The following is a 24,911-nucleotide window of genomic DNA, read 5'->3' on the forward strand; positions in this document are numbered from 1 at the left end:
CTAATGGGTCCCACATGACTGTGATATCAGTTTTTTGGTATCAGATATACATGCTATGCCCATTACAATCTTCACTTAGAGGCACATTTAACCTAACTGTATGGTAGTCAGTAAAGACCTGACTTTTTTTTTTCTTTGAATCATTTAATAGAGGAGTGATCCCTGTTGTAATGGAATTTTATTTTAACTGCACATATGTGAAATGTGCATGCAATCTAGGCATCATACAATAATTGCAGCTAGCATTGCAATATTTTTGCAATTCTACAAAAGATAAAGTAAATATTTCTAAGGATATTTTTCAGTTTGCTGGAAATGCATTCTAAGCATTGATGAGTGGACGAGTTATCATTGATCCATTCTTTCATTTTACTCAGAAGAATCCATTAAATAATGTATGGGCCCTTCTGCTGTCTGCTGTCCTCAGTCCATTAGCTGAAGGTACGAGCACCAGCATCTTTCAGACCTCAGAAGCCCTTTGGCTTTCATTTAATTAAATTATCCCATAATGAAATCTCCTATAATGAGATTAATTTTAATTATTTATCAGGAGCTGATTTGTGCTAGGGAGCATATAAATTATGTATGGTCTGGCTAAACATTTTTCAATCCATCACCTTTTCCCTTTGTAAAAGGTGCAATTTATTAAGTGCATTGAAGCTGCTGGGGATAGTTTAGGAGGAATAAACATGCACTCAGAGGTCATAGCAGCAGAAATGCTTTTGAATGGTTACCTCTACATTAGGTTGCTGTCATAATATGCAACATAACCAAAAAATAATATCATTTTGTGTGCAGTTTTTCCAGTTATATTTGTCTATACAACTGTTATGTAAAGTTATTTAAACATGCTTTAGAAAGAAAACAATTTATAAGAAAAATGATTGTTGTTGTCGCTGTTTAATTACACTTTCAAGATACCAAATGCCTGGCAGAAATAAATCCCAGTATGGACAAATGGCCGAATTTGGTGTCAGACCAAAATAATAGAAGAAAATTGCTAACTGTTACACCGTCTAATCCCTTAATTAGTTGGCTAGAAAGCTTGAATTATTTCTCTACCTGGAAACAAAAAGAAACACTCAGTTACGCAAAAGAAAGTTAATTGTATTGTCTGACATTATACAGTAGCTACATATAAAAATTACTGATGTGTTTCCCTCTTTTGCTTAATCAACATTTGCATACGTGTATAAAAATTGTATCTGTGGTAGCTTGCAAGGAAGACATGAATGTCAATTGAGCAGTGAGCTGTGTTCTTTTATTAGATCTCATCAATATGTAATCAATTATTCAGCTGCAGTTCTGGGTCGCTCAAGACAGGATTTCAGCGAGCTTGTCATTTCACAAATTGCATAGTCATCATTTGATGGGTTGTTTTTCACAATTACAAAAACCGGTGTACATAAAAAGATCAGGAGCACCTGTCTGGCTGTTCTGCCTGCTGCAGAGAAAAGATATTGGAAAGTCAAATAAAAGTGTTTTCCTAGTAAAGCCACAAAATGAACAAAAATTAACAACTTGTAAGACATGCATGATGTATTTTGTGATTATACTTGTGATATAAAAAAGCAGTAAGAAATCAGAAAAAAACAGTAATAACTGAATTATTAATTTAACTTATTTTTAATTTCAAAGGCAATTGTGACAACTTTATAATGACATAATTCAGTAGAGCAAGACCATCATAGTATACAAGCATTTTTAAATATGATTTGTTTTAAGAAATTCATTTTATAAGAATTAAATGTTAGGCTTTGGAAATAGCTCATTTAGTTATTTTTTGTATTTTAAAGCTTTTTTGACTTGTTAGTATTGTGAAGCATACTAGTAAATTGATTAATAAGTATTATTTTAGACAATAGTTCAGGTGGGTAGCTGCGTCAGTAGGCGTAGGCTACAAAGGCACAAGTAATAGGTTTATTCCACGCTGAAAAGAGAAGAAAGAAAACACAAAACATTTGTGTTTTCTTTCTTCTCTTCAGCGTGGAATAAACCTTTTACTTATTTTAGACAATGGTATTTTCTGCTTTGTTTTTGCAATTGTGTATGAATTTCGTGGCTGATGTGGAATGGAATGAAATAAAAATATTTAGGGGGAATTGTATTGTGTTCTTTAAAATACCTTTTCAAATGGACAGGTTCTGGGGACTCTAAGGATGCTTTCTTTTAGCATCCTTTGTGAAGCAGTGTTAGAGGCATTACTGATGCATTATATTGTCCTTGTAAAAGATAATTCAAATATTACCCAAATGAGCCTGTGAACAAATTAAAATAAGAAAGATTTATATTTGAAAATGCAGAGATATATTTAAGGGTGTTTCAGAATTTCTTAAACTGAGAAAATATGTTTTACTTTAAAGAAGCCTGTTATGTGAAGACAGTTAGCAGATTATTGCTTTGACTAAGTAACTTAAACATTGCTTACATGTTATTTGATGTGTTGACACATGAGACTGTAGCCCCATGATGACCCTTAAACCTACATTCTTCCGAGCTTGATAAGTCAGGGTGGCATGAATTGTGTGCTGAATGGCTTCAATTAAATCAGATTTTATTCTGAAAGAGTTCCTGTAAGTAAAAATGCCAAATGCAAAAGGAATGCAAATGACAGAGACAGTAAATGCTGTGTCTCCATCAGTTCGTTAATTTAATTTCATCTATATTTTGGCTGTATTCTGAGTGATTTATAATCAACAAGACTTGCAAAAAGAATTGTATTGCACTCGGAAATTGCAGCCTCCATTAAGATATTACTTTGTCTTCTGATTTGATTCAGCTGTTTATTGAGCTATTAATCAAATTTAGGCTGTGATTTTCAGTATTTTGTAGAAATGATAAAGAATAAATAATGAACGGATTAGTGCATTTATTTTTTCCAAATTAAATGAACTGGTCAGCTTGGGTGCAACCTATTTAAAACAAATTGAAACTCAAAGGAAGGTTTAATCCAATAGAACCTCTCTGTTATAACAGCAGAGTGATGGAAATGTTCTATTCACAGAAGATCTAACTCGAATCATTTGCCTAAGGTGGCTTATTTTACATGTGTGTGACTTTGAATATGTTGTTTCAAACATTTTTTTCCGCAAGTTGCCTTCATTGTGACCAGAATAATATAGTATGCTCTAAAACCAATAGAACTTGACATTTTTTCCAAATATTTTGGGTTCTGAGGCAATCCTTACTACTGCAAATTCTGAGGATGACCACAGAAGCCATGAGAGCACCATTTTAAGATATACTGTAGAAGGCAATCACAACACACAACTCTGAAATTTAAAAAGGGAGCCAAGGTAAAACATTTTCTTCTACCTGAAAAGGCCAATATACTACTATAGCTTTCTGTATTTAGAATATATTGTATTATTATTCAGCAAAATGCTTACTATGCAAAAAATAAATATATCAACCTAATCCATGTTAAAGTTAATAATAATATAATACTGCATATGTGGTGAAAAAAAGCATAACTTGAGTTATGTTTAAATTTTATTTACAAATAAAAAGATGTCAAGCTAAAATTATTACATACTGTAGGACTTTAACAAAGGTTTTGAAAGAGATTACTTGTGCAGCATGCCCTGTTTTCATATTAAATACTTTTTAAACGTCCTTGAATAACAAATCGCAGTCACATGAAAATTTACAATCCAGCTCCTTTTAGGTCTTTAAATCAGCTATGGTCAAAGTCCTGAACAATATTTTTTTATAAAAATACCATAAATGTATTTTGGTTCTTGAAGACCACTGGTACGGGATCCACCAGTTTTAGTCTGAAACGACTACACCTTTTTACGAGAGCTCCACACGTAGGATTTAAAACTAAAACTCTTTCAAGTCACTGGTGTTCTCAAGAACAATCTCCCATGCACGCACTAAAAGATGGACTTTGTTAGTTTCTGATCCTAGGCTAGTGAAGGGTCTTCTAACAGGCCTGTACCAGGTGCAGCCGATAAGCAAATCAGGCCCATTACTGTGAATGAACAAACCTTCAATTACTTTGACTAGCCAGCTGATAACACTCATTATAGTGAATGAGCACACTAATTGCTTTGACCAGCCCTACCTGCTATGGGCCTAAATTCTGGCCATTCTTCTTCTCAGATTCCAAGGCTAAAGGAACAGTTTAGCCTCTGTAGACCTTAAAGGAGGAGTCAGTAAATTGCCTTTTTCTGACAATCTTACCTCTATGGAAAGACACTTTTCTAGACATTTATTTTGCAAGATCATTAATTCTAATGCAAGTATGCTGTGGAAATTAAATAATTATAATTATTTACCTGCAAGCATTGTATCAGGACCCCAACACCACCCGATACATTATTTTACTGTCATTATTGTGGCTTCAACTACGACTACTTTTACAAAGAGACCGAATAGACACATGGCATATTATCTTTGTAGTAGCACAGATTTTGAGATCTTGGCAATCAGTGTTGCCAGTAAAGACCTGCTTGTTTTATCCCCATTTTATGAAGCATGAAATAACATAAAAGGTTCTAGAATTTGTTTGTGGAATTTAAAATGTAACCAACGAAAATGGATTTGCATGATTTTTACTGCAGGATTCTACGACTCTGGGCACATTTGGTGCATATTAATAGAAACAATAAGGAACACATTTTCCCCTTTACTTTAGTTCCATGTTGCCTTGTTTTAAAATAAAACATTCAGTTTAATAAAAGAGCCATGTCGCTTCTCTGATGTTGATTTGTTCATTTCTTTTCTGGCCTATAGCCACTTTACTTTTTGCATTACTACAAAATACATTATATTCCCCAGCCCTTTAAGTTTTTAAACTTTATTTCTTTATTTATTTAAAAAAATACATATTACATGAATCCACCATAAAACAACAGTCTTTCCGAATATGTACTGTAAGTGACCTTATAAAATGAGTATCAATGTCTGTGATTACTTTCCATGTATTGAATTAAGGTCTGATAAGGTTACAGTACATTTTAGTACAAACCATTTTTATAAATGCAACAATGTATTACCTTTGTTACAAATGCAATTAGAATTCTATATTTTTGAAGACTGACTCAAAGTGTATTTTGAGACTATATATCAGCATCTCATTTTAATACTCTGCTGTTGACAGCATATAGTTAAAAGACTGCCAAAAACATTTTTTGAGAAATAAGAATGTATTTTTACCCATGTTTGTTTTTCCATAGAAAATGTTTTTCTTTGCCAAATGAATTAAAAATAAATTCATAGAGGTTTAGAGCTGTCCTTACACTGTATATCAGAAAGGCAACTTCATCACTGGGAATATGTGCATGATTGTGGTTTAACAGGTGTGCTTTTCTTTTTTTCTGTGAGCTACACAGAGTGCATTGAAACAATCACCATGATTAGCCGGGAAGTTGTGAATGAATGATTGGATACTCTTGCTGTGCTGCTGGAATGTCTGTGTTGTGGTTTGCCGATGAAGCTGTGAGTGCCACACTGACTTACATATCTGCTGGTGGGACTGAATCACCTATTAGTCATCAAAGGCCTGTAGTCTTAAGCTTTTTGACAATTATTTCTTTCAACAGAGTGCCTGTGCTATAACATAAACTTGAAATATCTTTACTGTATTGATGTTAAGCATCTGGATAATTATTGGTTGTAGAGAACTCTGCATCTTTTTTTTTTCACCAGACAGTATAATGGGAAAACTATACCATGTTCCAAGTCTTTGCTCAAAAACACTTTTGGCTTGACTTGGGCACCGTCCTGTCTTATTGCTTTCATGTGCTTCAGCCTTCAGTGTGGTACCCCACACATCCTTACACCTTACACCATATACTGTACTTCATACAACACACTAAAAAATAGAGAATAAGACATAGAACTGAGATATAGAGCATAAGACATCCGATTTAATCCATCTTAATTTGGTAAGTGATTGCTTCATCCCTGATCTATTTTTCTCTAGAAAGACTTTTTTACCTTTCTTTTTTCCACTGTTTATTTCCACACAAATTTGTATAAACTGCATCTGTTCTGCCTTGTATTAACTGGTTGGTGAGTTCTACTGTACCTAAAACCTTAGTTTGTTGTGATCTGGGGCATTTCAGATTTATAAACATAAAAGGACATTTAAGGATTATTCTAATTGTTTGAATGCTGTATGTAGTGTATTTTTATGTCAAGCTTTTAGCTTGATTGATGAAATTTATTTGAATGACCATTTTATTTTTACAAGGAAATAAAACATGTACAGTAGCTTCTAGTGTGCTTTCTTCTTCTTCAAGTCAGCTTTGGAGAAAGACCTGAACAATGCAGAAGTGTCATACAGAAAGTTAGCTCTTCCCATATAATGTTAAAATATTCTTGAACAATTTCAATCACTTTACTAGAGGATAGCAAGAAAACTCCGCTACGAATTATGATTTTATATAACTTATATAAACTATTCTTCCCCCTAGAATTATATTATTTCTACTTAACTATTAAAACATTTATTAGAGGTGCTTGTGATGCAAAATACCATATTTTCACAAGCAATGCAAGACACAGTGCATCTATTAAAAGTTACAAACGGCACAATATTACAAAAGAAATGTCAGACCAGGTTTTGACCAGCTGAAAATGAGAAAGTTTAAGATGTGTACAGACCTCGTACAAGAATACCGAGAGATGCTATTAGTGTTAACTTTCACACATACTGTAGTCTTGAAGAGTTATTAACCTTTGGTTATTTTTGAATGTCTTGTCATGCCTCTAAGTGATTTTATTTGACACCGACATGATGTGAGGCACCCACTGCCCTGGCAAGCTGCTAGTAGTTCACACACCCTCCAAGATTGTGAAGAACTGTGAGGCTCAGCGTCTTCCCCAGTCCTGCAAAATGAATGGCATCCCCTGTCCAGATAATCCATGAGTCTTTTTTTATGTGCACTTACGCTACGAGAGAGCAGCAGAATCTCAGCTGTCAAAATTGAGTTAAAATTGAACTCAGGCTTGGCATTGGTTGTCTGTACCCTGAGCATTTTAGTAGCAGAGGGAACGGAGATAGGAAAGGTTCTCACTTATTTTACTTTTTCCTCTTGCCATATTTAAGTCACCGGTGTTATTTTCTCATTAACAGTATATCAGCTTGAATATTTAATGTGCCTTTCATGTTGTATGCTGCACCTTGTTATTGCCTGAACTACTTAGGTAACTGCTATCACCTTAAGTGTTCGAGTCTCTTTAAATGTACATACTGTATCTAAGAGTTTTAGGAACATACTTTGCCAGTAAAACTTATTTTCCAGTCTTGCTTTTTTCCTGTGGCTAGTAGGTTATTTTGTAATAATAGTGATAAAAAAATTCTGATATTTCTGATTTCATACACATTCTAGGGCATCAGTGCTTTCTATCTCAAGAAAAAGAAATAAACTTTGCACAGCAATTAAACTTACTGGGTCTCTCGTCATGGCGTTTCTCTTGGCCATAGTTCAGGACATAAAAACGATATAAAAAAGTTTGCAGAAATGAAGGAACCATGCCTTTAAATCCAAAATGTACCCTCAGATGCAGGGACAAGACTAAGACAATTTAAACAATTTAAAAAGTGGAATTGCATTTCAACCAAGAAGAGGAAGGCATGTCTTTACCCAAAAGGTTGTGGAAGTCTGGAGCAAGCTACCAACCATGTTGTTGAAACCAATACCCAGCTTGCTCTCGAGGAAAGATTAGGTGACATTGGAACAGTTAATGGCTAGCTATTATGGGATGTATGGCCTCTCATTTATAACGTTTCTTACACTCTTAAGACAGGACTACACCCTGACTGAGATGGCAGACCATCGCAGAGCACAGAAACATTCAGTCACCAATGTACAGGTACATAGGAAGGGAATTTGGAGACACTTATTAACAGGCACAGCGTGTTTTAGGACCGTGAGAGAAAACAGGAGTTTCACAGAGAAGACGCACAGGGAGAACACGGAAACTCCACACAGAAGGTTTTTACTGTATGCATGAAGCTCATGACCCAAGACCTGTGAGGCAATACTAGCCACAATGCCACCATGGTGGCCTCATGCTGTTAAATTTTGTAAATCAGGCTAATCTGAAGGTGGAACGCACTAAGGAATTATAATACGCTTAGACAGAAATCTGATAGAAGAGGAAAATCATATCGTACTATTATTAATAAAAATGTCAGAAATTAAGTTACATTTAGAGTGCTGAAGAAACATGCACTGCACAATGTCTGAGTAAGATACAAACTGATGAATAAATTATCAATATAATATATTTCAGTCGTTGCTTTCATCAGTGTCAAAATGTGGTAATCAGTTATTAAACATCTCCAATCTCTTTACTCTGTGGAAGACGGAGAGTGTTTCCATATTTTAGAGTGTTTCCACTTATCGTAATTCATTTTTATGGATTTTTCTGTAGAAATTTTGAAAACAAAATAACGCAAACGTTTTCAAACGTCTGAAGACCTAATTACGTTAGAAGCAGCGCTTTCCTGGCTCCCTTACCTGTTTTCTCATTTCTATCCCCTCTGACACTAATGCTAACACTGACAATGTCTCCCTTACAGGAGGACTGTCAGTCACCTCTTCCGCATCTGAAGTGAATCCCCGCTGTGTGCTGTCGAGCAGAAGTCTGGCCACATTGGGCTGACCTGTTCCCAACTGGACAAGCAGCTGTGAGGAAGGGAATGCTAAATCTCTAGAAGCAGAGAGCCTGAATGTAAGTCTCTGGGACAGTTGGGTTTTTAAGACAAATGTTTCTGTGAACGTTTCACGGACTAAGGTCGAGTGATCACAGCAGCCTCTTGTTGACGGCCAAAGTTATGGGGTTTTGGGGATTATTTTTTTTTGGGGGGGGGGGAGTTTGGTATATTTAAACTTATAATGCTTTCTGATTTTGTGAGTGACATGAGGTGGAGACTGATTTTCTCATGATTCTTGTTACATTAACCTTGGAGGTTTAGCAGTTTTATCAGTTAAGGATCTAAATCAAGCCTACAGTATATGATTACACCAAAATCTGGTGATCGCCAACCAGTAAAACATATTGCTTTGTAGACTTCCCGGCTTTTCTAATTATTTTTGTTTGTCAATACAATTTTTTTTATCTTTTAACCTTACTTTAATACTTATTATAATGCATCACATTTTTATGGATTTTTCAGTTTTATAGCGTCTTCTGATGCTGACATTCCAGCACAACATAAAATGCTATATACATACAGTATATATATGCTATATACTGTATATTCTGTACATATGTTTACAAAATATTTTTATTTTTCAGTTACCAGCATTGCCCACCCTTAACTCTTCAGTTTTATGCAGTTCATGAACAAAAACTCTCTAAAAACACTTATTATTAAATATAATAATATAATACAATATTACTATATAGTACTAAATATAATAATATAATACTAAACTCTAAATACACTGTAAACACAAAGCTGGTTAAAAATGTTTGAGGTTTGCATTAACTGTTTTACTGTTTAAATGAAGATAGAAAATGAGCAAAGAGAGGTGAATTGAATTAGAATTGCCACAATCATCAAGACATTTTCATATGTTTGTTGCCAAACCATGGCAAACTGCTCACATCTTATGAATTAGACAGGCGGTTTGGAAATGGTTTGGTCAAGGAAAAAAAAACACTTCTCAAAGAGCTCAGATGACTGTTTCCACAGATGTGTCTCTCCACTCGTGTGAAAATACTGCATTTAAAGCCTCAAACAGCCCAGCCTTCAGTGTTTAGTGTTGTTGTTTTTCACCACGTGGCCACACTTTGCAAAAACCTGTAAAAGAATGATTAAACCTAAAAAAACAGCTGCAACTTGAAGAAAGTCATGTGCAGATTTATATTGAACTGAATCTTTTTTTACGGGATGTACTGTATAAGGTATCTTTATACAGTATATTCATTTTTGAATAAAAAATAGGTTTAAAAATGGACCAAAATCCATTTAATCATGATAAGAAAAAAGGGGTAAATATTCACTCAATGTTTATCATTACAAAACACTTAAAAACTATCACTGGGGTATCAGGAAAATGCAACATCTCTTTCTACATTATTCTTTCAGTGTTGACAGTATATTAGTATGAATTACATTATACGGTAACTTAATATTGACATTGCATGTAAAAAAAGTTGTGTAAAAATATAAAACTGTAATAGTAGTAAGCTCATGACAACACAGACACTGGTTATTTTCAAAGCTACTTTTGGCTTTAATGTAAATTCTTCAGATTTCACCATTAAAGTTAAAGAGTTCAAAGATAAAAAGCTAATAAAAAATGAGTTTGTGTCCCTCTGCGGTGTGTTATTATGTGGTTATTTCGGTTTGTATTAAAAATTAAAATGGATTGATTCTATTTATACATTCAAGCAACAAAATGCATTACATGCTGTGTAAAATATATTTTTATTCATATGTGAAAATCTGTTATGGGATACAGTTTCAACTAAATGTGCAAGTATCAGTATATTAATTTTTGTCACAGGCAGAAAACCAATTGAAATAAATATAGCTGCAGTTTGCTTAGGTCACAGTGTCTTTGACACTTGCTAGGACTGTCTTTCTACCTGGTCTTGTTGACCATAGATTTAGTGCTTTATGCTCTGTGTTGTTTGTACAGTATATGCCATTGGCGTTAATCTTTTTGGTGGTGGTTTTTGTTAGTAAAACAGGTGTCTAAATGTAGGTATCAGAGTGGATGCAATTAAAACATTGAAGATCCTGTTAAAAGATATGCATGTCAATCAACATCAGTGGGTCTCAAAAACTACTGCATATGGATCAGATTTGGAACAAAAGCATTGAATTATCACTGTAATAGGAGTATGAATCAAACCACTACTTACAATACATGTATCAATTATAATGTAGTCTTATAGGAAGAAATACAAATTGTGTGTAAAGGAAGCAGCAGTTATCATGAGAGATTTTTGATTTTCCACTGGTGAAACAAAACAATAGGGACATCAGCATCTCAAACTTAAATAGCAGACTAGACCAGCAAATGCTGTCTTAATCAGTTTGTCAGAGGCAATACCGGATATCTCTGTATCTACAGTATCTAGTCTTTTCAAACAGTCCTCAAAACCAGTGAAAGAACAATTAGGGAAACTGTAATATGGTCATATGATACAGTATATTGTGAAATTGTACAAAACTCTGGAAAGCAGACTAGGAAGGAGGCTTCAGTGGAACAGAATGGGAAAAGATAGATTTCATATTGCTTGACAATGCATGACAGTAGTTTAAAAATATTCTGCCTGAAGCAGGGATTTGCCCCATGTCAAAGTCTAAGATGAAGATGAGAATGGACACAGTTTTTAAAATGATTGAAAAAGAACATCACAACTTCACTCTGAAAATGAGACATAAAGAAAATTATAAATTGCAAATATACTGTCTGTAAAAAGGTATTAGTAAGGCCAAATATGAGATTTCACTAATATTTCACTTGGGTGTTTACCAAGGAAGAGATCAACAACATGTCTCAGGCTAGGGAGAAACATACAGTATGTCTTAAACAGTAGTAGCATCAAAAAAGTGTTGCTAGTTCGAGGCGCACTAGGGTGAACACCAGAAACAGTCAGAATGTGAGGCACTGTATCATGCCAAGCCAAGCAGTACCTGACTAGACCTGGATTTTGTGCTACAATATCATTTCTAAAACTGGCTAAACAAGTTTTTGCCATTTTGATCATTTCCGATGCTGTAGTTTTTGTCAATGTGCTTTTTACTTTCATAAAAGCACTTCTTTACTTTTGTAAAATCAGAGGTTTATCATACATGATGTAATTATTTTTACTGTACATTCATTTGTCTGTGAATTGTTTTTTATGACATTATTGTATATTGTATTTTTTCAGTATCCTCTTTTGTTTTTGTGTTGCTCGTTCTTACTTGATCACATTTGGGAGTTCAGTGCTTAAATAGCACTGAACTCCCAAATGTTGGGGTGTAAATGTAGGGGTGTAACCCCGGTGTCCTGGCCAAATTTCCAATTGGCCCTTACCAATCATGGCCTCCTAATACTCCCCCTCTATGAATTGGCTACATTACTCTGCTCTCCTCCCCACTGATAGCTGATGTGTGGTGAGCGTTCTGGCGCACTATGGCTGCCGTCGCATCATCCAGGTGGATGCTACACATTGGTGGTGGTGGAAGGGAGTCCCCATTACCTTTAAAGCGCTTTGAGTGGAGTGTCCAGAAAAGCGCTATATATGTGTAAGCAATTATAATTATTATTATTATTATTATTATTATTATTATTAAATATATACAAATGTTAAAAATGAGCCACAGTCCAAAAGAAACAGAAGGTTAAGGTTGTGGCTAAAAAACATACTAATGTGTTGAAGGGCAAGAACCAGTTTTTTGGAAAAACCAATAACTAAGGACCCACATAACACAAAAAAAAATAGTAACAACATTTCCAAATGGAAGGTTATAGGTTTTTGGCAAGTTTTTTTTACTCCACTGTAGGAAGGGAGCAGATTGACTCTATGAGACGGTGTGTAGCCACATTATAAAATCTTCCGATATTTGCATTTTGTCTTTTGGAAGAATATTTAGGGATGCTTCATGCACATTACTAAGATGTCAGAACATTATAAAATCCCCAGATGGCAAGTGAACATTTCAGCAGTGTTGTGTTGTCAGCTCTTGACTGACAAGGTTGTAAACCATGATAGCATCCTCTGGAGTCTACAAACTAGCACTACCACAACATTTACAGCACTACAGGCGTTGACATTGCCACATCAGTTAGCTGGGAAGCAATTTTTGGAAAAAAACTGACTCCTATATTGTGTACTGTAAAAAGCATACAAGAATATACTGTATACCGTATACAAATTGGACAGATTGAAATGAGAATGATTATTGTTTGTCTTATATGTGCACATACAGCATGCCATTAAACCTTGGATAATCTGTGATGTTTATTGAACGTAAACTTTGAAATGGCTCTGTCCATTTCATTTTGGTAGACTGGGTTTCTTAGAGTGATGAAGAGATGCATTCAGTACAATTATGTTCAACATTATTTACTTGCATGAGAGACAAAAATTATTTTGTTTGTTTTACTAGTCTGGATTCACTGTAACTTTCTTTCACCACATCAAAGCACAGAGTGTTCCTACTAATTTAAGAGCCTTTGAAACATTCCATCTGCACTGTCAGGAGCCTTATTGTGGTGATACCTTGTCATCAACAAAGATGGTTACATTAGAGCAAAATAAAAATAGTATTTTGTGAATTGCATCTTACTTTTTATCTGCGCTTTTACTGAGACTGTAGTAGTTATTTAAATAAGAGTCATAAAGGTTGTCTGACTTAACCCACCATGGCAAGGTGCTACAGTACAGTAGACTGTACTTCCTGACTGAAAGAGACAGTATGTGCTAATCTTGAGCTACAGCCTAGGAGTTATGACAGTCATTTTAAAGATACAGTAGCTCCCATCAAAACACACAGGGTATGAATGGGATAGCAATTTTAATAAGATAATTAAGTGATGAAATTTAAAACAATCCTGCTGGTTGTAGAAAATGGTTGTCCCAGAAAACAAAGCACTTAAATTAATTCAAAGCAGCTAAACTAGGATTTAAATTAAGTTTTTATTTAAAATGCAGTGTCACCCATGTTTTTTATTATTATTTGTACAGTTGATAAAATAAATCTATTCTCAGAAACATCCTGAGCTTACGCTAATGACAGAAAACCAAATCAGTCTGCAAAGTAATTGAAATAATTTGAAATTTGTGTAATTACCATTTAAAGCAAAATAATTGTATTTTAAATTAGAACATTACAAATGCTGCCATTTCAGATTTTCATCCAAGTTTTAAATGTCTTCTAATCCAAGATTGTTTTAGGCAATATTTTAGTTAATACTGTTGAGTGAAAATATTTAAGTCGTTGCTTATATAAGATAATAGCTGTTTTTCTGTTTTGGTTTGTAAGACAATTTTCATTTCATGAAGCTGTTTCAGAGAACTTGAAATTGGGATACTAAACATAGGCTACCTTTAAATGTGGAACTCTTATAATTCAGTTTGGGTTCCACAATTTGCACAAGAATTGAAAATAATTATCTCCTAATGCACATCATAATATCCGCATAGATGGTCCAACTTTAGTAAAATTATTCAAAATGTCTGACAGCCTGAATTCTTATCTGGTTGAGCAGCTGGTACTATTTGCAAAAATGGCAGAGCAGATGCAGGAAAATGTAAAGCATGCATATTGGGATTTTGGAACCGTGGGGAAATCATATGGTAATCTTGCGTGCATTTTACGGTTTGTTATAGACATCAATCAATCAATCTTTGTTTGTTATAGCGCCCTTCACAACAAAGTGCCACAGAGTGCTTTGCAAAAATATGTACAACAGATGTTTCATGAGCAGGTACAGTAAAGCATTGCACATGGAAAAGAGAAAAGCAGACATTCCCAAAGGGAGAAAATAAATCTCCAGGGTTCCAGAGCCTGGTGGTGCCTCTCCTCCAGGAAATGGCTGTTGTGACTCTGCATAAAAAGCAGGTTCTGGGTTGAGGGTAGAACATTTTTCGTCCGGGGTGCCACAGACCAGAGGACACTTCGTCTGGTCTAAAAGGAAATAAAATCCAGATTTATAAATCACTTTTAAGTTGTTGCTTTGTCATTATATTTGTGTAACTGAATTGTCGCATTACACAGTACTGCCTGAAATGAAAATACATTTTTCAAAAAACTCTTTTTTTTTCTGTGAACCAAAGTATGAATGGATTCAGGGGCATTGTGGCTTTAAAAGGCAAGACTTGTTCCGGTGAGACAGTCCTCTGAAAGTGCTTATTATGTTGTGTGAGGGGCCTCTCTTGGAGACCAGTGATTTGGTAAGAGAAGCAGCACATGACTACTGCAAAGGAGGGGACACAAAGCTAACTTGGAGTGCCAGATATTTAATACCAGCCACACGGTCACTTGACAAAATAGCAGTCAGTAACCCCTGGGTCTCAGCAGTGTCAGGGGACCAGAGAAAGTTGTGAGGTTTCAAACTTTATTTTCCTCATAGTTAATAGAAAAACACTTTGCTGGTTAAGTGTCTAGATAAATATATAAAAGGTGTTGTTTTCATTAGGGTAAGGCCCGGAGTTCAGATTTCCCATCTCTGGGGTAGGTTTGGAGAGCAGTAGTCACAGACCTAATGGGAGAAAAGCAACCCGATCCCCAAAAAGTGTGACATTGTGTAAATGTTGTAGTAGCCCTTTTAAAACAAACTTGTAGAATGCTCACATTAAAACGTTACAGGGAGCGGATTTTTCTCTGAAGCTTTCAATCCCGAACTCACATTCTGAAAATGTATGCTACATTTGTTTGACAAAACGCTAATTGAAAGCTTGCTGTGTTGACCGGTGAGTGCCATTAGATTCCTAGGGCAGCAATGGCGCCCGTGTTGCAGATGTGATCAGTGATCAGACGCTGCAGAAAATACTGCTCACAGAATTTTTGCTGCTTTCCTCCGAGTGGATTCCAGCAAATTTTAATTAGCCATGTGGATAACAGCAGTACTGCTGCTTGTCGGAATTACTGTAAAATAAAGGCATTGTTGTGTTAATAGGTTTAACATAAGTCAAATTTCTCATTTCTGTTTGATTCCTGATATGTTTGATTAAACCATTTCAGCTTTTCTATACAGGCATTTCCTAAACTATTTAGAGTATTACATAAGCACACCTTAATGTTTAGGCTCTAACAAGCACTTCTAAATTCATTCATTGAAGGCACAAAGTCCCCTCATGGTTATGCTTCATAAAGAATGGCTTCAATTTTAATCTTGTCCACTTCTCAGATTTCCAGCTTGATATAGTTTTTGGCCAATAATGTTTTAGCACAGATGTCAGGCTTCCTGAGCCCTTGCAGCTGGCTTTGTTAAGCCCAGATTAGCTAGCTATAATGACTACATTACATATTTAATTTTTCTCTGACCAAGGGTAAGGTAAATGTGGACTGGGAGTAGCTTTAAAAGGGAATAAAGTATATTAGTATATTTTTCTTTCTTTCTCATTCTTTGAGGAGACAGAGTCTTCTACCTTCGATATAAAGAATAGATTTGGGCATATTAGCTGTTTGTATATTTTTACCAGTTCAATGTGTGAATGAGATTTGAAGTAGACAGAAACATAATCTAGCAGATCTTGGCCCATTTGTGATTTGTACTAACGGAGGAACTATTTATTTTCCCTTAATATAATATAACGTAAGGGCAGGAACACACAACTTGTTTCAGTCTTGCTCCTCTTGTTTTAATATTTGAATTTTGATAACAATATTTAACAAAATTCAGATAACTGGACAAAAACATATGATAATTTAGTAGAGAGCACATAAACAATTCTGTGTATTTATACTGTCCAATTTTAAAATAACTAAGTTGCAGAATTACATAGAAAGTTAATTTTATGCAGCTGTCCAATGAAAGAGAGCAAATGCAGTACCTCAATAGACTTCTGTGCCCTTTAGCCATTACAAATAGTTACTTGAGATTCCCAGAGCATTTATTAGTCTATTGAGTTATCAAGGAGCCTCTTCGAAATTTAATATTTGTAGGATTGGAAATGTGAAACAGCTAGTTCACCTGTAGGTACAGGCTGTGCAAGCCAGAAACATGAATATCCACACTGTAGTTTCCTCTGTGTCACTGTGCACTCAGTTTAGGAAAAGTGCAGCTTGCTCTATTTATGTCAGCTTCTCAGACAAGCTCAGTAGAGGTTTACTTATGTTGAACCGGTCTCCCATATATGGCGAGTGAGTATAGCACAGTTCCTTAGCTGCACACGAGCAAAATGAAATCCAAGGTGTGCAGGGAACTTGAAGCTTCCTTGTAGCCCTGGCAATAGATTCTTCTATTCTAAAATTTCCACTTAACTACTGCAGAGAAAAGGAGTGTCACATTGAAATTTACACATTGGAGCAACTGGATACCTATCAAGACTGTGTTACCTCTGTTGAGCCATTAGAATCCATCAACGTATATAAATTGTCTAAAAGGTAAGGCGGAAGCCTCATAAAATCCATCATGCTCTTTATATTTAGCCTTTCATGTTGTAGGAATAAATTAAATGCAACCTGTTATAATTGTTGGTGTTTTTTCAAGCCAGGTTTTATTGTACTGCAAAATTTTCTTTTAGGTTCTTTGTCGCTAATTTTCTAGTTTTGTCCTTGTCTGCTATTGATTTTACATTTGTATCAAAAAACAGCAAACCCCTCAGGGAAAGGAAAATCCAAATACAATGATACTTGCTCGTTAGCACTTCTTGCCTCAATGAGAGACTACTGTATACCGCTTCCTCGTGCCAATCTTCCTTGATAAAAATAATTTTAAAAATAAGCATAGCATAACAGTATGTATTCCTCCTGCGTTGTTGCAAAAGACTCGGGACCCACAAAAAGTTTCTGTGTTTCCCAGTTATAAATTCTTGCCAGTGTAAATGAAGGCTATTTTTCAGAAGCAATTAAAAATTGTTTTTTAAGGAAATGAGACCTACAGAAACCAGAACATAGTCATTACCTTACAGACAGCAGTAGCAGCTACTTGTTGATGGAGCGCTTCCACTAAGCTTCTGAGACCCAGCCGTCTGCCCCGGACTCGCTGATTTACATAATGCATTTATGTGAGAGCACAACTTAGATCTCAGTGCTGAGGTCCTTTGTCAGACTGAAACCAGTAAGGCCAACACGAGAGAAAAGCTGTGGTTTCCACTAGAAAAACAAAAACAGGGAGACGTGGTGGTGGTGGTGGTGGTGGTAGGGGGGGTATTAAGCCCTTAGGGTGCATGAGCAGAACCACAGGATTCTACAAACAAGCGCAATGGATAAAGGATCTGCTCTTTCATTGTCTTAGGATCATTGATACAATCTGGAAAGGGCTATATTGCTTAAAGCTGTGAGTGAATGACATACGGAGGACTGATGTAGCGCTGCCTGGTGCTCAGAGCTAACTCCCCAGTGCCTCTTCCAGCCTAAAGTCTTCCTGTGAAACACCACGGAGCAGTTCTTGCTGTTTCAGATTGCTGCTTTTCTCTCTCTCTCTCTCTTCCCCCCTTCGTCCTCAGACACTCGCGAGTCGCAGCCCGCAGCAGTAATCGGACAGCTCTCGTTCCTGCTAAGCTTCAGCCTCCAGAGATACCGCACTTTGGCTATGGTTTTTAACACTTAAAATGGGGGGGGAAAAAATTGCTCCCTTCTCGTGTCCCTAGTACGCATCTGAGCCTACCAAACGCAAAGACTTTCACTGAGCAAATGGTCCTGCTTTGAACTGGAAAGACCTACAGAACTTTGCAAAAAAACAAAAGGGAAAATAAGGGGATTCAGCTATAATAAGAATTGTAAGTATATGTTGTTGTTTTTTTCTACATTTTACATTCTAGGACTATGACCGGTCTGTCAGTATTTTTTTTTCTCATTTTGTAACACAAGCTTTTCATTTTTGAGGGTTTCCTGTTGGGCTCCATTTGAAAGTTCTGGTGTTGGCCTTTATTTACTAGTAGAGGCTTGACGTTTTAATGCTGGCATGCAGCATTTTCAGGAAAAAAACCCAGAAAGTCAAAAGAAGAAACATACAAATGTTTCAGTTTTCAGCAGAAATTAAATTTTCACATTTACTGTATTAATACACTAGAAATGCTAAAATCTTTGTTAGCTAGCTGCTTAAAATATTCCAGATTGATGTTATATTTTATTATTAACATTTTAAAATATAAGAAAAATATAGAAAAGGGTGTAATGCACTTAAATAAAAAATTGCAAGTTGCTTTTTTGGAATAAGGAAAAAAATTATAATAGCGATTAAGCTTTCATAACAGTGCAGTATATATTTTTCATGTTTATATATTGCTTTTTTCCCTTTCTGAGCCATTGAAATCTATTTATATCTGGTCTTCTGAAATTGTGTTTTCACTGTGCTCCATTACTTGATAAATCTTTACAAAACAGCCACTAAGTTATTCTGGATCTAAGTGGAAATGTGTAGCACGGAGTAGCATGACAATTGCAAAAAAAATTAAAACAGAGAGCTGACAGCAATGAGACAATTTACTTTATTTATTACATATAATGTCGCTCATTAAATGTGTGGATGTTGCAGAGACTTGCAATTAATATTTATGATGTTTGAAAGTATGAATTTGAATTATACCAAACCTAATAGAGAAAATTATTATTCTCGTAACGTGTTATTAATCTATAGTATTTTAGAACTTTTACTTTTCCGTTGTGCAGGAAGCAGTAGCTTCGGGGAGACGGCACGCATTTACTTAGCTTGAAATACAGTAGCTACCGAGACTTTTCATTTAATCACTCCTGGTGTGTTCTGGATTCTTTGACTCAACACTTTTAACACTTGTTTACTCAGAAAAAAAATGGATATAATGGAGATTTAGAAAGTTATTTTTTGGACTTAAACATCAATATCTTTGTACAATGTTGATTTTTCTTTTTTGATAATTGACCTCCTGGAAGAGTCTTTCAGACATTTGCTTGACATATTAAACGGAGGCAATCTAAATACAATGACCAAGTTGCACCTTGTTTTTTTTAAACAATGAAAAGGAAAGCACACATAACAGGTGTATGGCATTTATTCTACAAAGATAGATGCAACCTGGAAATATTTGACAGAGTTTGCTGGTTTGCAGGAAACCCTTGTGCTTAATAAGTTTAAATTAAATAGGTTTTGCAGCAAGCAAAAACATACTGGTCCCCACAGGACACCTTTTTCAAGTGGGCAGAATAAACAAAGCCAACACAGTTAAACAGTTGACATTTAATGGCATCTGCTACAGAATGGAATGCATTAGAAATTCACAGATACACATTCCCAAAAAAGTCATTTTTTCTTAAAATAATGCATGACAGTAACTTGCATTAATATAAAAAAATCCAGGTCTTTTTTTTGTTTTCTGTACGGTTGCTGTTTTGCCCTGTTTTTTTTTTATTTCACTATCTTTAAATAGAGCGATATAATGCCCTGACTATGATGGTAGATATAATATTCATATATATTATATGTACCTGAATATATATTATATATATTATGTCATATTCATAATTGCAGTAGGAGAAGTTCTTTTTCTAACTCACAACACTGAAAAAAGCCTCCCCTGTCAGGATTCTAACATTTTAGCATTGACATTTTAAAACGTATAAAGCAGGTGAAATTTATTAATAGCACTGTAAATCTAGGAAAAGAATGGAGCATAAAGCCTGAGCTGCAAATAAAAGCAAATAAGAGCCAGAAGAAAAGAAAGCTCTCCGTTTTTTGCAGTCTGTAAGCATCAGGGGCTTCAATCTGCTGCTTCCATTATTTCACACAATAAGCCTGTTTATCTAATTAACTGATAATGAGTTGCCTGATTTGGATTGTTTACTTACTGTATTTGTTTAAATAAGACCTTCATTGGAGTGAATTAAGCTTTTCTTGATAAGCTGCCATGCAAGCACTGCTCTTGTTGCTGTGTGTTTGCTATAGCCCCGGTGCATTCCGTATGTGTGCGGCCGAGGCCTTTCAGAGCTGAAAATTGTGCTCGGTGAAAGACACAGAAGGCTAATTGATACTGCCCAGCTCTGCTGTTTATTAGAAAGAGACAGAGGAGAGGAAACCCCAATGCCCATTCTGAGTGATTAGCGAGGTGAGTTGTTGACTAAATACAGAAGTGTGTTATTTTGTTAACATGGTGCTGTTTGTCTCTGGAATATGTTACTGAAAGAAGAGGAGATGAGGGCTCAGCATCTCAGATTATCTTTGCAATCTTTCCCCCCTCACAATACTTCTTATTTAAGAATTTGCTTTTTATCCATTTGTTCATTAAAGCTTTTAAAACCGATCAACCTTGATGCGCTGTAGTTTAAACACAAGAACTACGGCATAGTTTTCTGTGAAATTTCTTACTCCCTGGGGTTTCTTTAAATTTTCTTCTTCTGTGTAAACTAAGTTTCAGCAAAATTGAGAGAATGAAGAATCACATTTTTTTTTGTTCAATTCTTCTGTTTCTAATGAGAGCAATGTGAATATGTTCTGTTTCATTGGTTTTGTGGAGTAGTATGTATTTCATAGACGAAAACGCTTTAATGTGCTGTTTCTCCAAAAAGGATATGCTTCAGTACATACCTAGCACATGGAATGATGAAAACAGTATGCATGGGCTCTCCTATCCTATGGTCCTCAGTATTCTTTTAAATTTTATTTGAAATTGAAGTTTGGCAGCTAATAAGATCCAAAATACTTGGAATGAAGCATTGTTCTTTAAATTTTAAAACAGCTTTTTTGTTTACAACAGTGCAACTCTGGCTTTATGTTTTTGGCTTTTCATTTTATAACGAAGCAGAAAAAAAAAGCCCTTTTTCATTTTTTCAATGAATGACTGCGGTAGGGAGAATGTGATAAAATGTGTACCTTAAATCTTGTTTGATGGGCTCTCAAAGTGAGCTTGCCTTCTGGAAATAATTTTGAGGGTTGAAGAGCACAGTATTAACAGATTTAATGTAGCTATTCAGTGGATTGCTGGAGCACTATGTCAGATTTAACAAAATGAGGGAGACAAATTGTACATCAACAAACCACACATCTGTGAAGAATTACACTTTTAATTAAAGAGAAGTGAAAATCGAAAACTGTCATTTTATCATTCATTGTGTGATTTATTTAAAATTGAATTGAATTATCTGTTGAGGGAACTATTTACTAATTACCATTGAATGCTTCCAAAGATGATTTAAATTTATCATTATGCTGCACTCATAAAAAAAAAAATATTTTATGAACTATGTCATCCAAATCAAAGTCTTATTTTTATTATTTTATGCTATTTAAGAGGAAATGGTTCAATTATAACCATATGAATTAAATGTAAATTTGTGTTGATGCAATTTGTGTTGTTGTAGTTTTTTTTCAAGAGAATTAATCATTTTCTACAACTTTGTTTAGCTAGATGACAGAGATAATAATGACGTCTTTTTTAACAAATGTAATTTTGTCTACAGTATATTATCTGTTGCGTTTTGACTGTAACTTGTTTTGCCGCTTAAAAATAATTGTCATAGCAGTATTCATGGTTAATTCTGATACGCAGATAAAAAGAAACAAGTGAAGTGTAGCATTTTGTAAACTGTGACTAATTCCACTCACATCTGTGTCCAATTGTTGTCTGCATCTACATTCTTTGTGAGTAGATTTATTTTTCCTGGGCCACCATGTGGATTCAGCTGACCAGCTTAAGTGAGGATTAGTTGTTTTAAAGTTATTTTGATTAAAGCGTTGTTTTTTAAACCTAGTAACACACAACACATGGTTTGCATAATCTATAAAACTCAAAGGAATACGTTCTCTATGGCCTATAAAATTAAAAGCCTGTAAAGCTGGAGTAAAGGAATTGAGAGAGGATGCCAGTGGACAGTACATTATAGTAAATTTTCTTTTTAAGCTATATTCTATAAGCTTTCCTTGATAAATTATTCTGGATATACTATTAAAGAGAGGTGTTTTCCTGATGTTGAAATTGTGTAACTACCTGTATTATAGATAACTAACCTTTCTTTTGCTTCTAATGCACAAGGTAAAAAAAGCTACTGTATCAAGCCTTGTCTACATTTTAATTATTTTTCCAGTGCTTTTTGAATACTTTATTACACAAAGGACTCGGTTAATTGCTACTGTGAAAAAAAAAGCATGTGGCTTTTCAGCTTTGGCAAGTCTTACGCTTTTTGCAGTTTAGAAATGATTAGAAAAACGACCACTGTACAGGTGAAAAAATGGTTTGGCGTGCAGAGTAAAGGCATGTTACTCTACCAGCATACTGGAGATCATGAATGTTAAAAGCCTTATGATATTTGCTAATGGAAATGCGCAGGTCTTAAAACAAGTAAAGCGAAGCGGTGAGCAAACAGAGAGAAGTGAAGAGTGTTTGGCTTTTTTTTTTATGACACTTAGAATGCTCTATCGTGCTTGGCTTTGTTCTGCGATCATCAAAGAGAAGTCAGTTCAGGTTGAATTGAAATGCACATCAAAGATGCTGAATACAGACTTTTAAACAATAAATATTAAGCTGTGCAGGAGAAGGGCTTGTTTTTGCTTTCAAGCCTCTCTTCACCTGGTCCACATCACCTGCTGGCAGTGTGCATTGGTTGCAGTGGAACGACGGGCATCGCTACTAAGCTCAGTTCATAGCCTTTCACTGCTGAGCACAGCAGAGAATGCAGATGACTCATTAAACCTGCATATAGTGCATTCCCTGTGCCATGTTGTTTTGTTTCCTGCTGTTAAAATATATATATTTTTAATTGCATATTTGTTGCATTTGGCCTGGCTTTTTCATCCGAAAGCCAAAATGCCAAGGAGCAGGAGGCTGTTATGATATGAAAATCACCTGATCTCAGCAAAACTAACCATAATATGGCATAATAACTATCTTAAAATGGCCGAATGGGAGGAAAAGGAAAAGAAAGGTGGTGTTTAAACCCGGGACCATATTCAGAAAAACTTTACCATGGTACACGGTGTACTACTGTTTTTTTTTAATCAAAGATTTTAGATAATAACAATTATAATGAACGGAAGAGCCATATGATTTACTTCTTCTGCTGAATTTGACATCTTTCAGTCAGGAATTCTTTCTGTGTGGAATTCGATATTACTTCACGTCTGGCTAATTTAATGTGCCATAGACTGTTTTACAGCATACAGAAAAAGAAAACTACTGTACCAAAAATTGACAAATATGAATTGCAAAAATGATAACTTTTTTTTTTTAAACCCTGTGGTTCAGCAATTTCTTGCACCACAGTCCTCCGTTTTTCTTTTGTTGTTGTAGTGAACATCTACTATTTATTTTTTTTTGGGGGGGCTACCTTTTGAAAAATTGCTATCTCAATTCCAGTGTCCCAAAAAAAAAAAATGATCCCGTTCCCTTCGCACTGTCCTCCTGCAGACCCGAACTGAGACAGGTCTGTGGGAGCAAGCCGTGATGGTCATTAGAAACTGTCAGTGTTCGGAGAGAGGGAGTGGAGATATATTTCAGATAGTGTCAATTGCAGATGAAAGATCCGCTGAAGATGCTAGGGGTGTTCTGCCTGAGTTGCTTTTGTTCAACAAGTTCATTTTCTAGCAGCTACCTTTTCCAGGCATCCCTTCCTGCTTACCTTGGCTAAGCTGCTTTGCATGTTGATTGGGGGAGGGTTAATCCAGTTTGCAGCTGTCGTAGGCCAATGATGAATCACCTTCCCGTCATTTGGCTGCTTTCCCCTGACTTGGGGAGGAGGAAAGACCTGAAGAAGGAAACAGCAGTAGAGGGTTTAACCTAGAGACAATGTGCCTCTGTGTTCCAGGGTCTCCCCTGTTCCTATTCTGTTAGAGAGTAATAATAATGTTTTCTCAGACAATGTCTATTGTGGCATGGATGGACCTGGACAGTGACACCAAGCTAAAATAACAAGGAGTTATATTGTTTCTACTTGGCAGGTGAAAAAAAAGATACAGTGATTCAGATGCTTCTGATCCATCCAGTTCCAGGTAAGAACACTGCTGGTATTATGCCAATGGCACTATTAAGCAGGAAGCATTGTTGATCGAAGTACATAGTGAACTCTAAAACCTAATGAACTGCATTTACCGGCAAAGTATACGTGAACTGAAAAATGTGTTCTTCTTTTGGGTTGCAGAAAAAATACAAATCCGCTGTAGTAAATCTATTAGCAAGCAGTTTCCTTCTGCAAAAAAGTTAAATTACTAATTCAGAACTGTATTTGGTATATAATGTTTTGTATAAAGTAAGACAAAAATGAGTTAATTCAAGCACCATTGGGGATAGAAACAGAATACCTCAAACTGGTCTCAGAGCTGTAAGGAGAATAGAAATAAGGGAATGCTTTCAAAATGTTTCGCTAAATTGAC

The 24,911-nt window shown here is 35.4% G+C and overlaps 1 protein-coding gene across 19 annotated transcripts in view; it reads left to right on the forward strand.

Annotated features, from left to right (window-relative positions):
- The window catches only part of eya1 (EYA transcriptional coactivator and phosphatase 1), a 115,705-nt gene that overhangs the window by 43,819 nt on the left and 46,975 nt on the right, over window positions 1-24,911 (forward strand). For 5 of the 19 annotated variants that reach the window (XM_088642238.1, XM_088642250.1, XM_088642253.1 and 2 more), the window contains 2 exons: window positions 8,540-8,691; window positions 24,480-24,530. Coding sequence is in view for 5 of the 19 variants with exons in the window: in XM_088642250.1 (XP_088498376.1) it covers window positions 24,506-24,530 (25 nt within the window). In the remaining 14 variants the exon portion in view is untranslated. Of the gene's footprint in view, window positions 1-8,539; window positions 8,692-16,814; window positions 17,018-17,824; window positions 18,355-20,531; window positions 20,656-24,202; window positions 24,531-24,911 lie in introns of those variants that run through there. The other 14 variants (XM_088642251.1, XM_088642254.1, XM_088642239.1 and 11 more) reach the window with 13 other exon arrangements.

The sequence above is a fragment of the Lepisosteus platostomus genome, chromosome 8 (genome assembly GCF_059453375.1).
Source record: "Lepisosteus platostomus isolate fLepPlt1 chromosome 8, fLepPlt1.hap1, whole genome shotgun sequence".
Classification (NCBI taxonomy): Eukaryota; Metazoa; Chordata; class Actinopteri; order Semionotiformes; family Lepisosteidae; genus Lepisosteus; species Lepisosteus platostomus.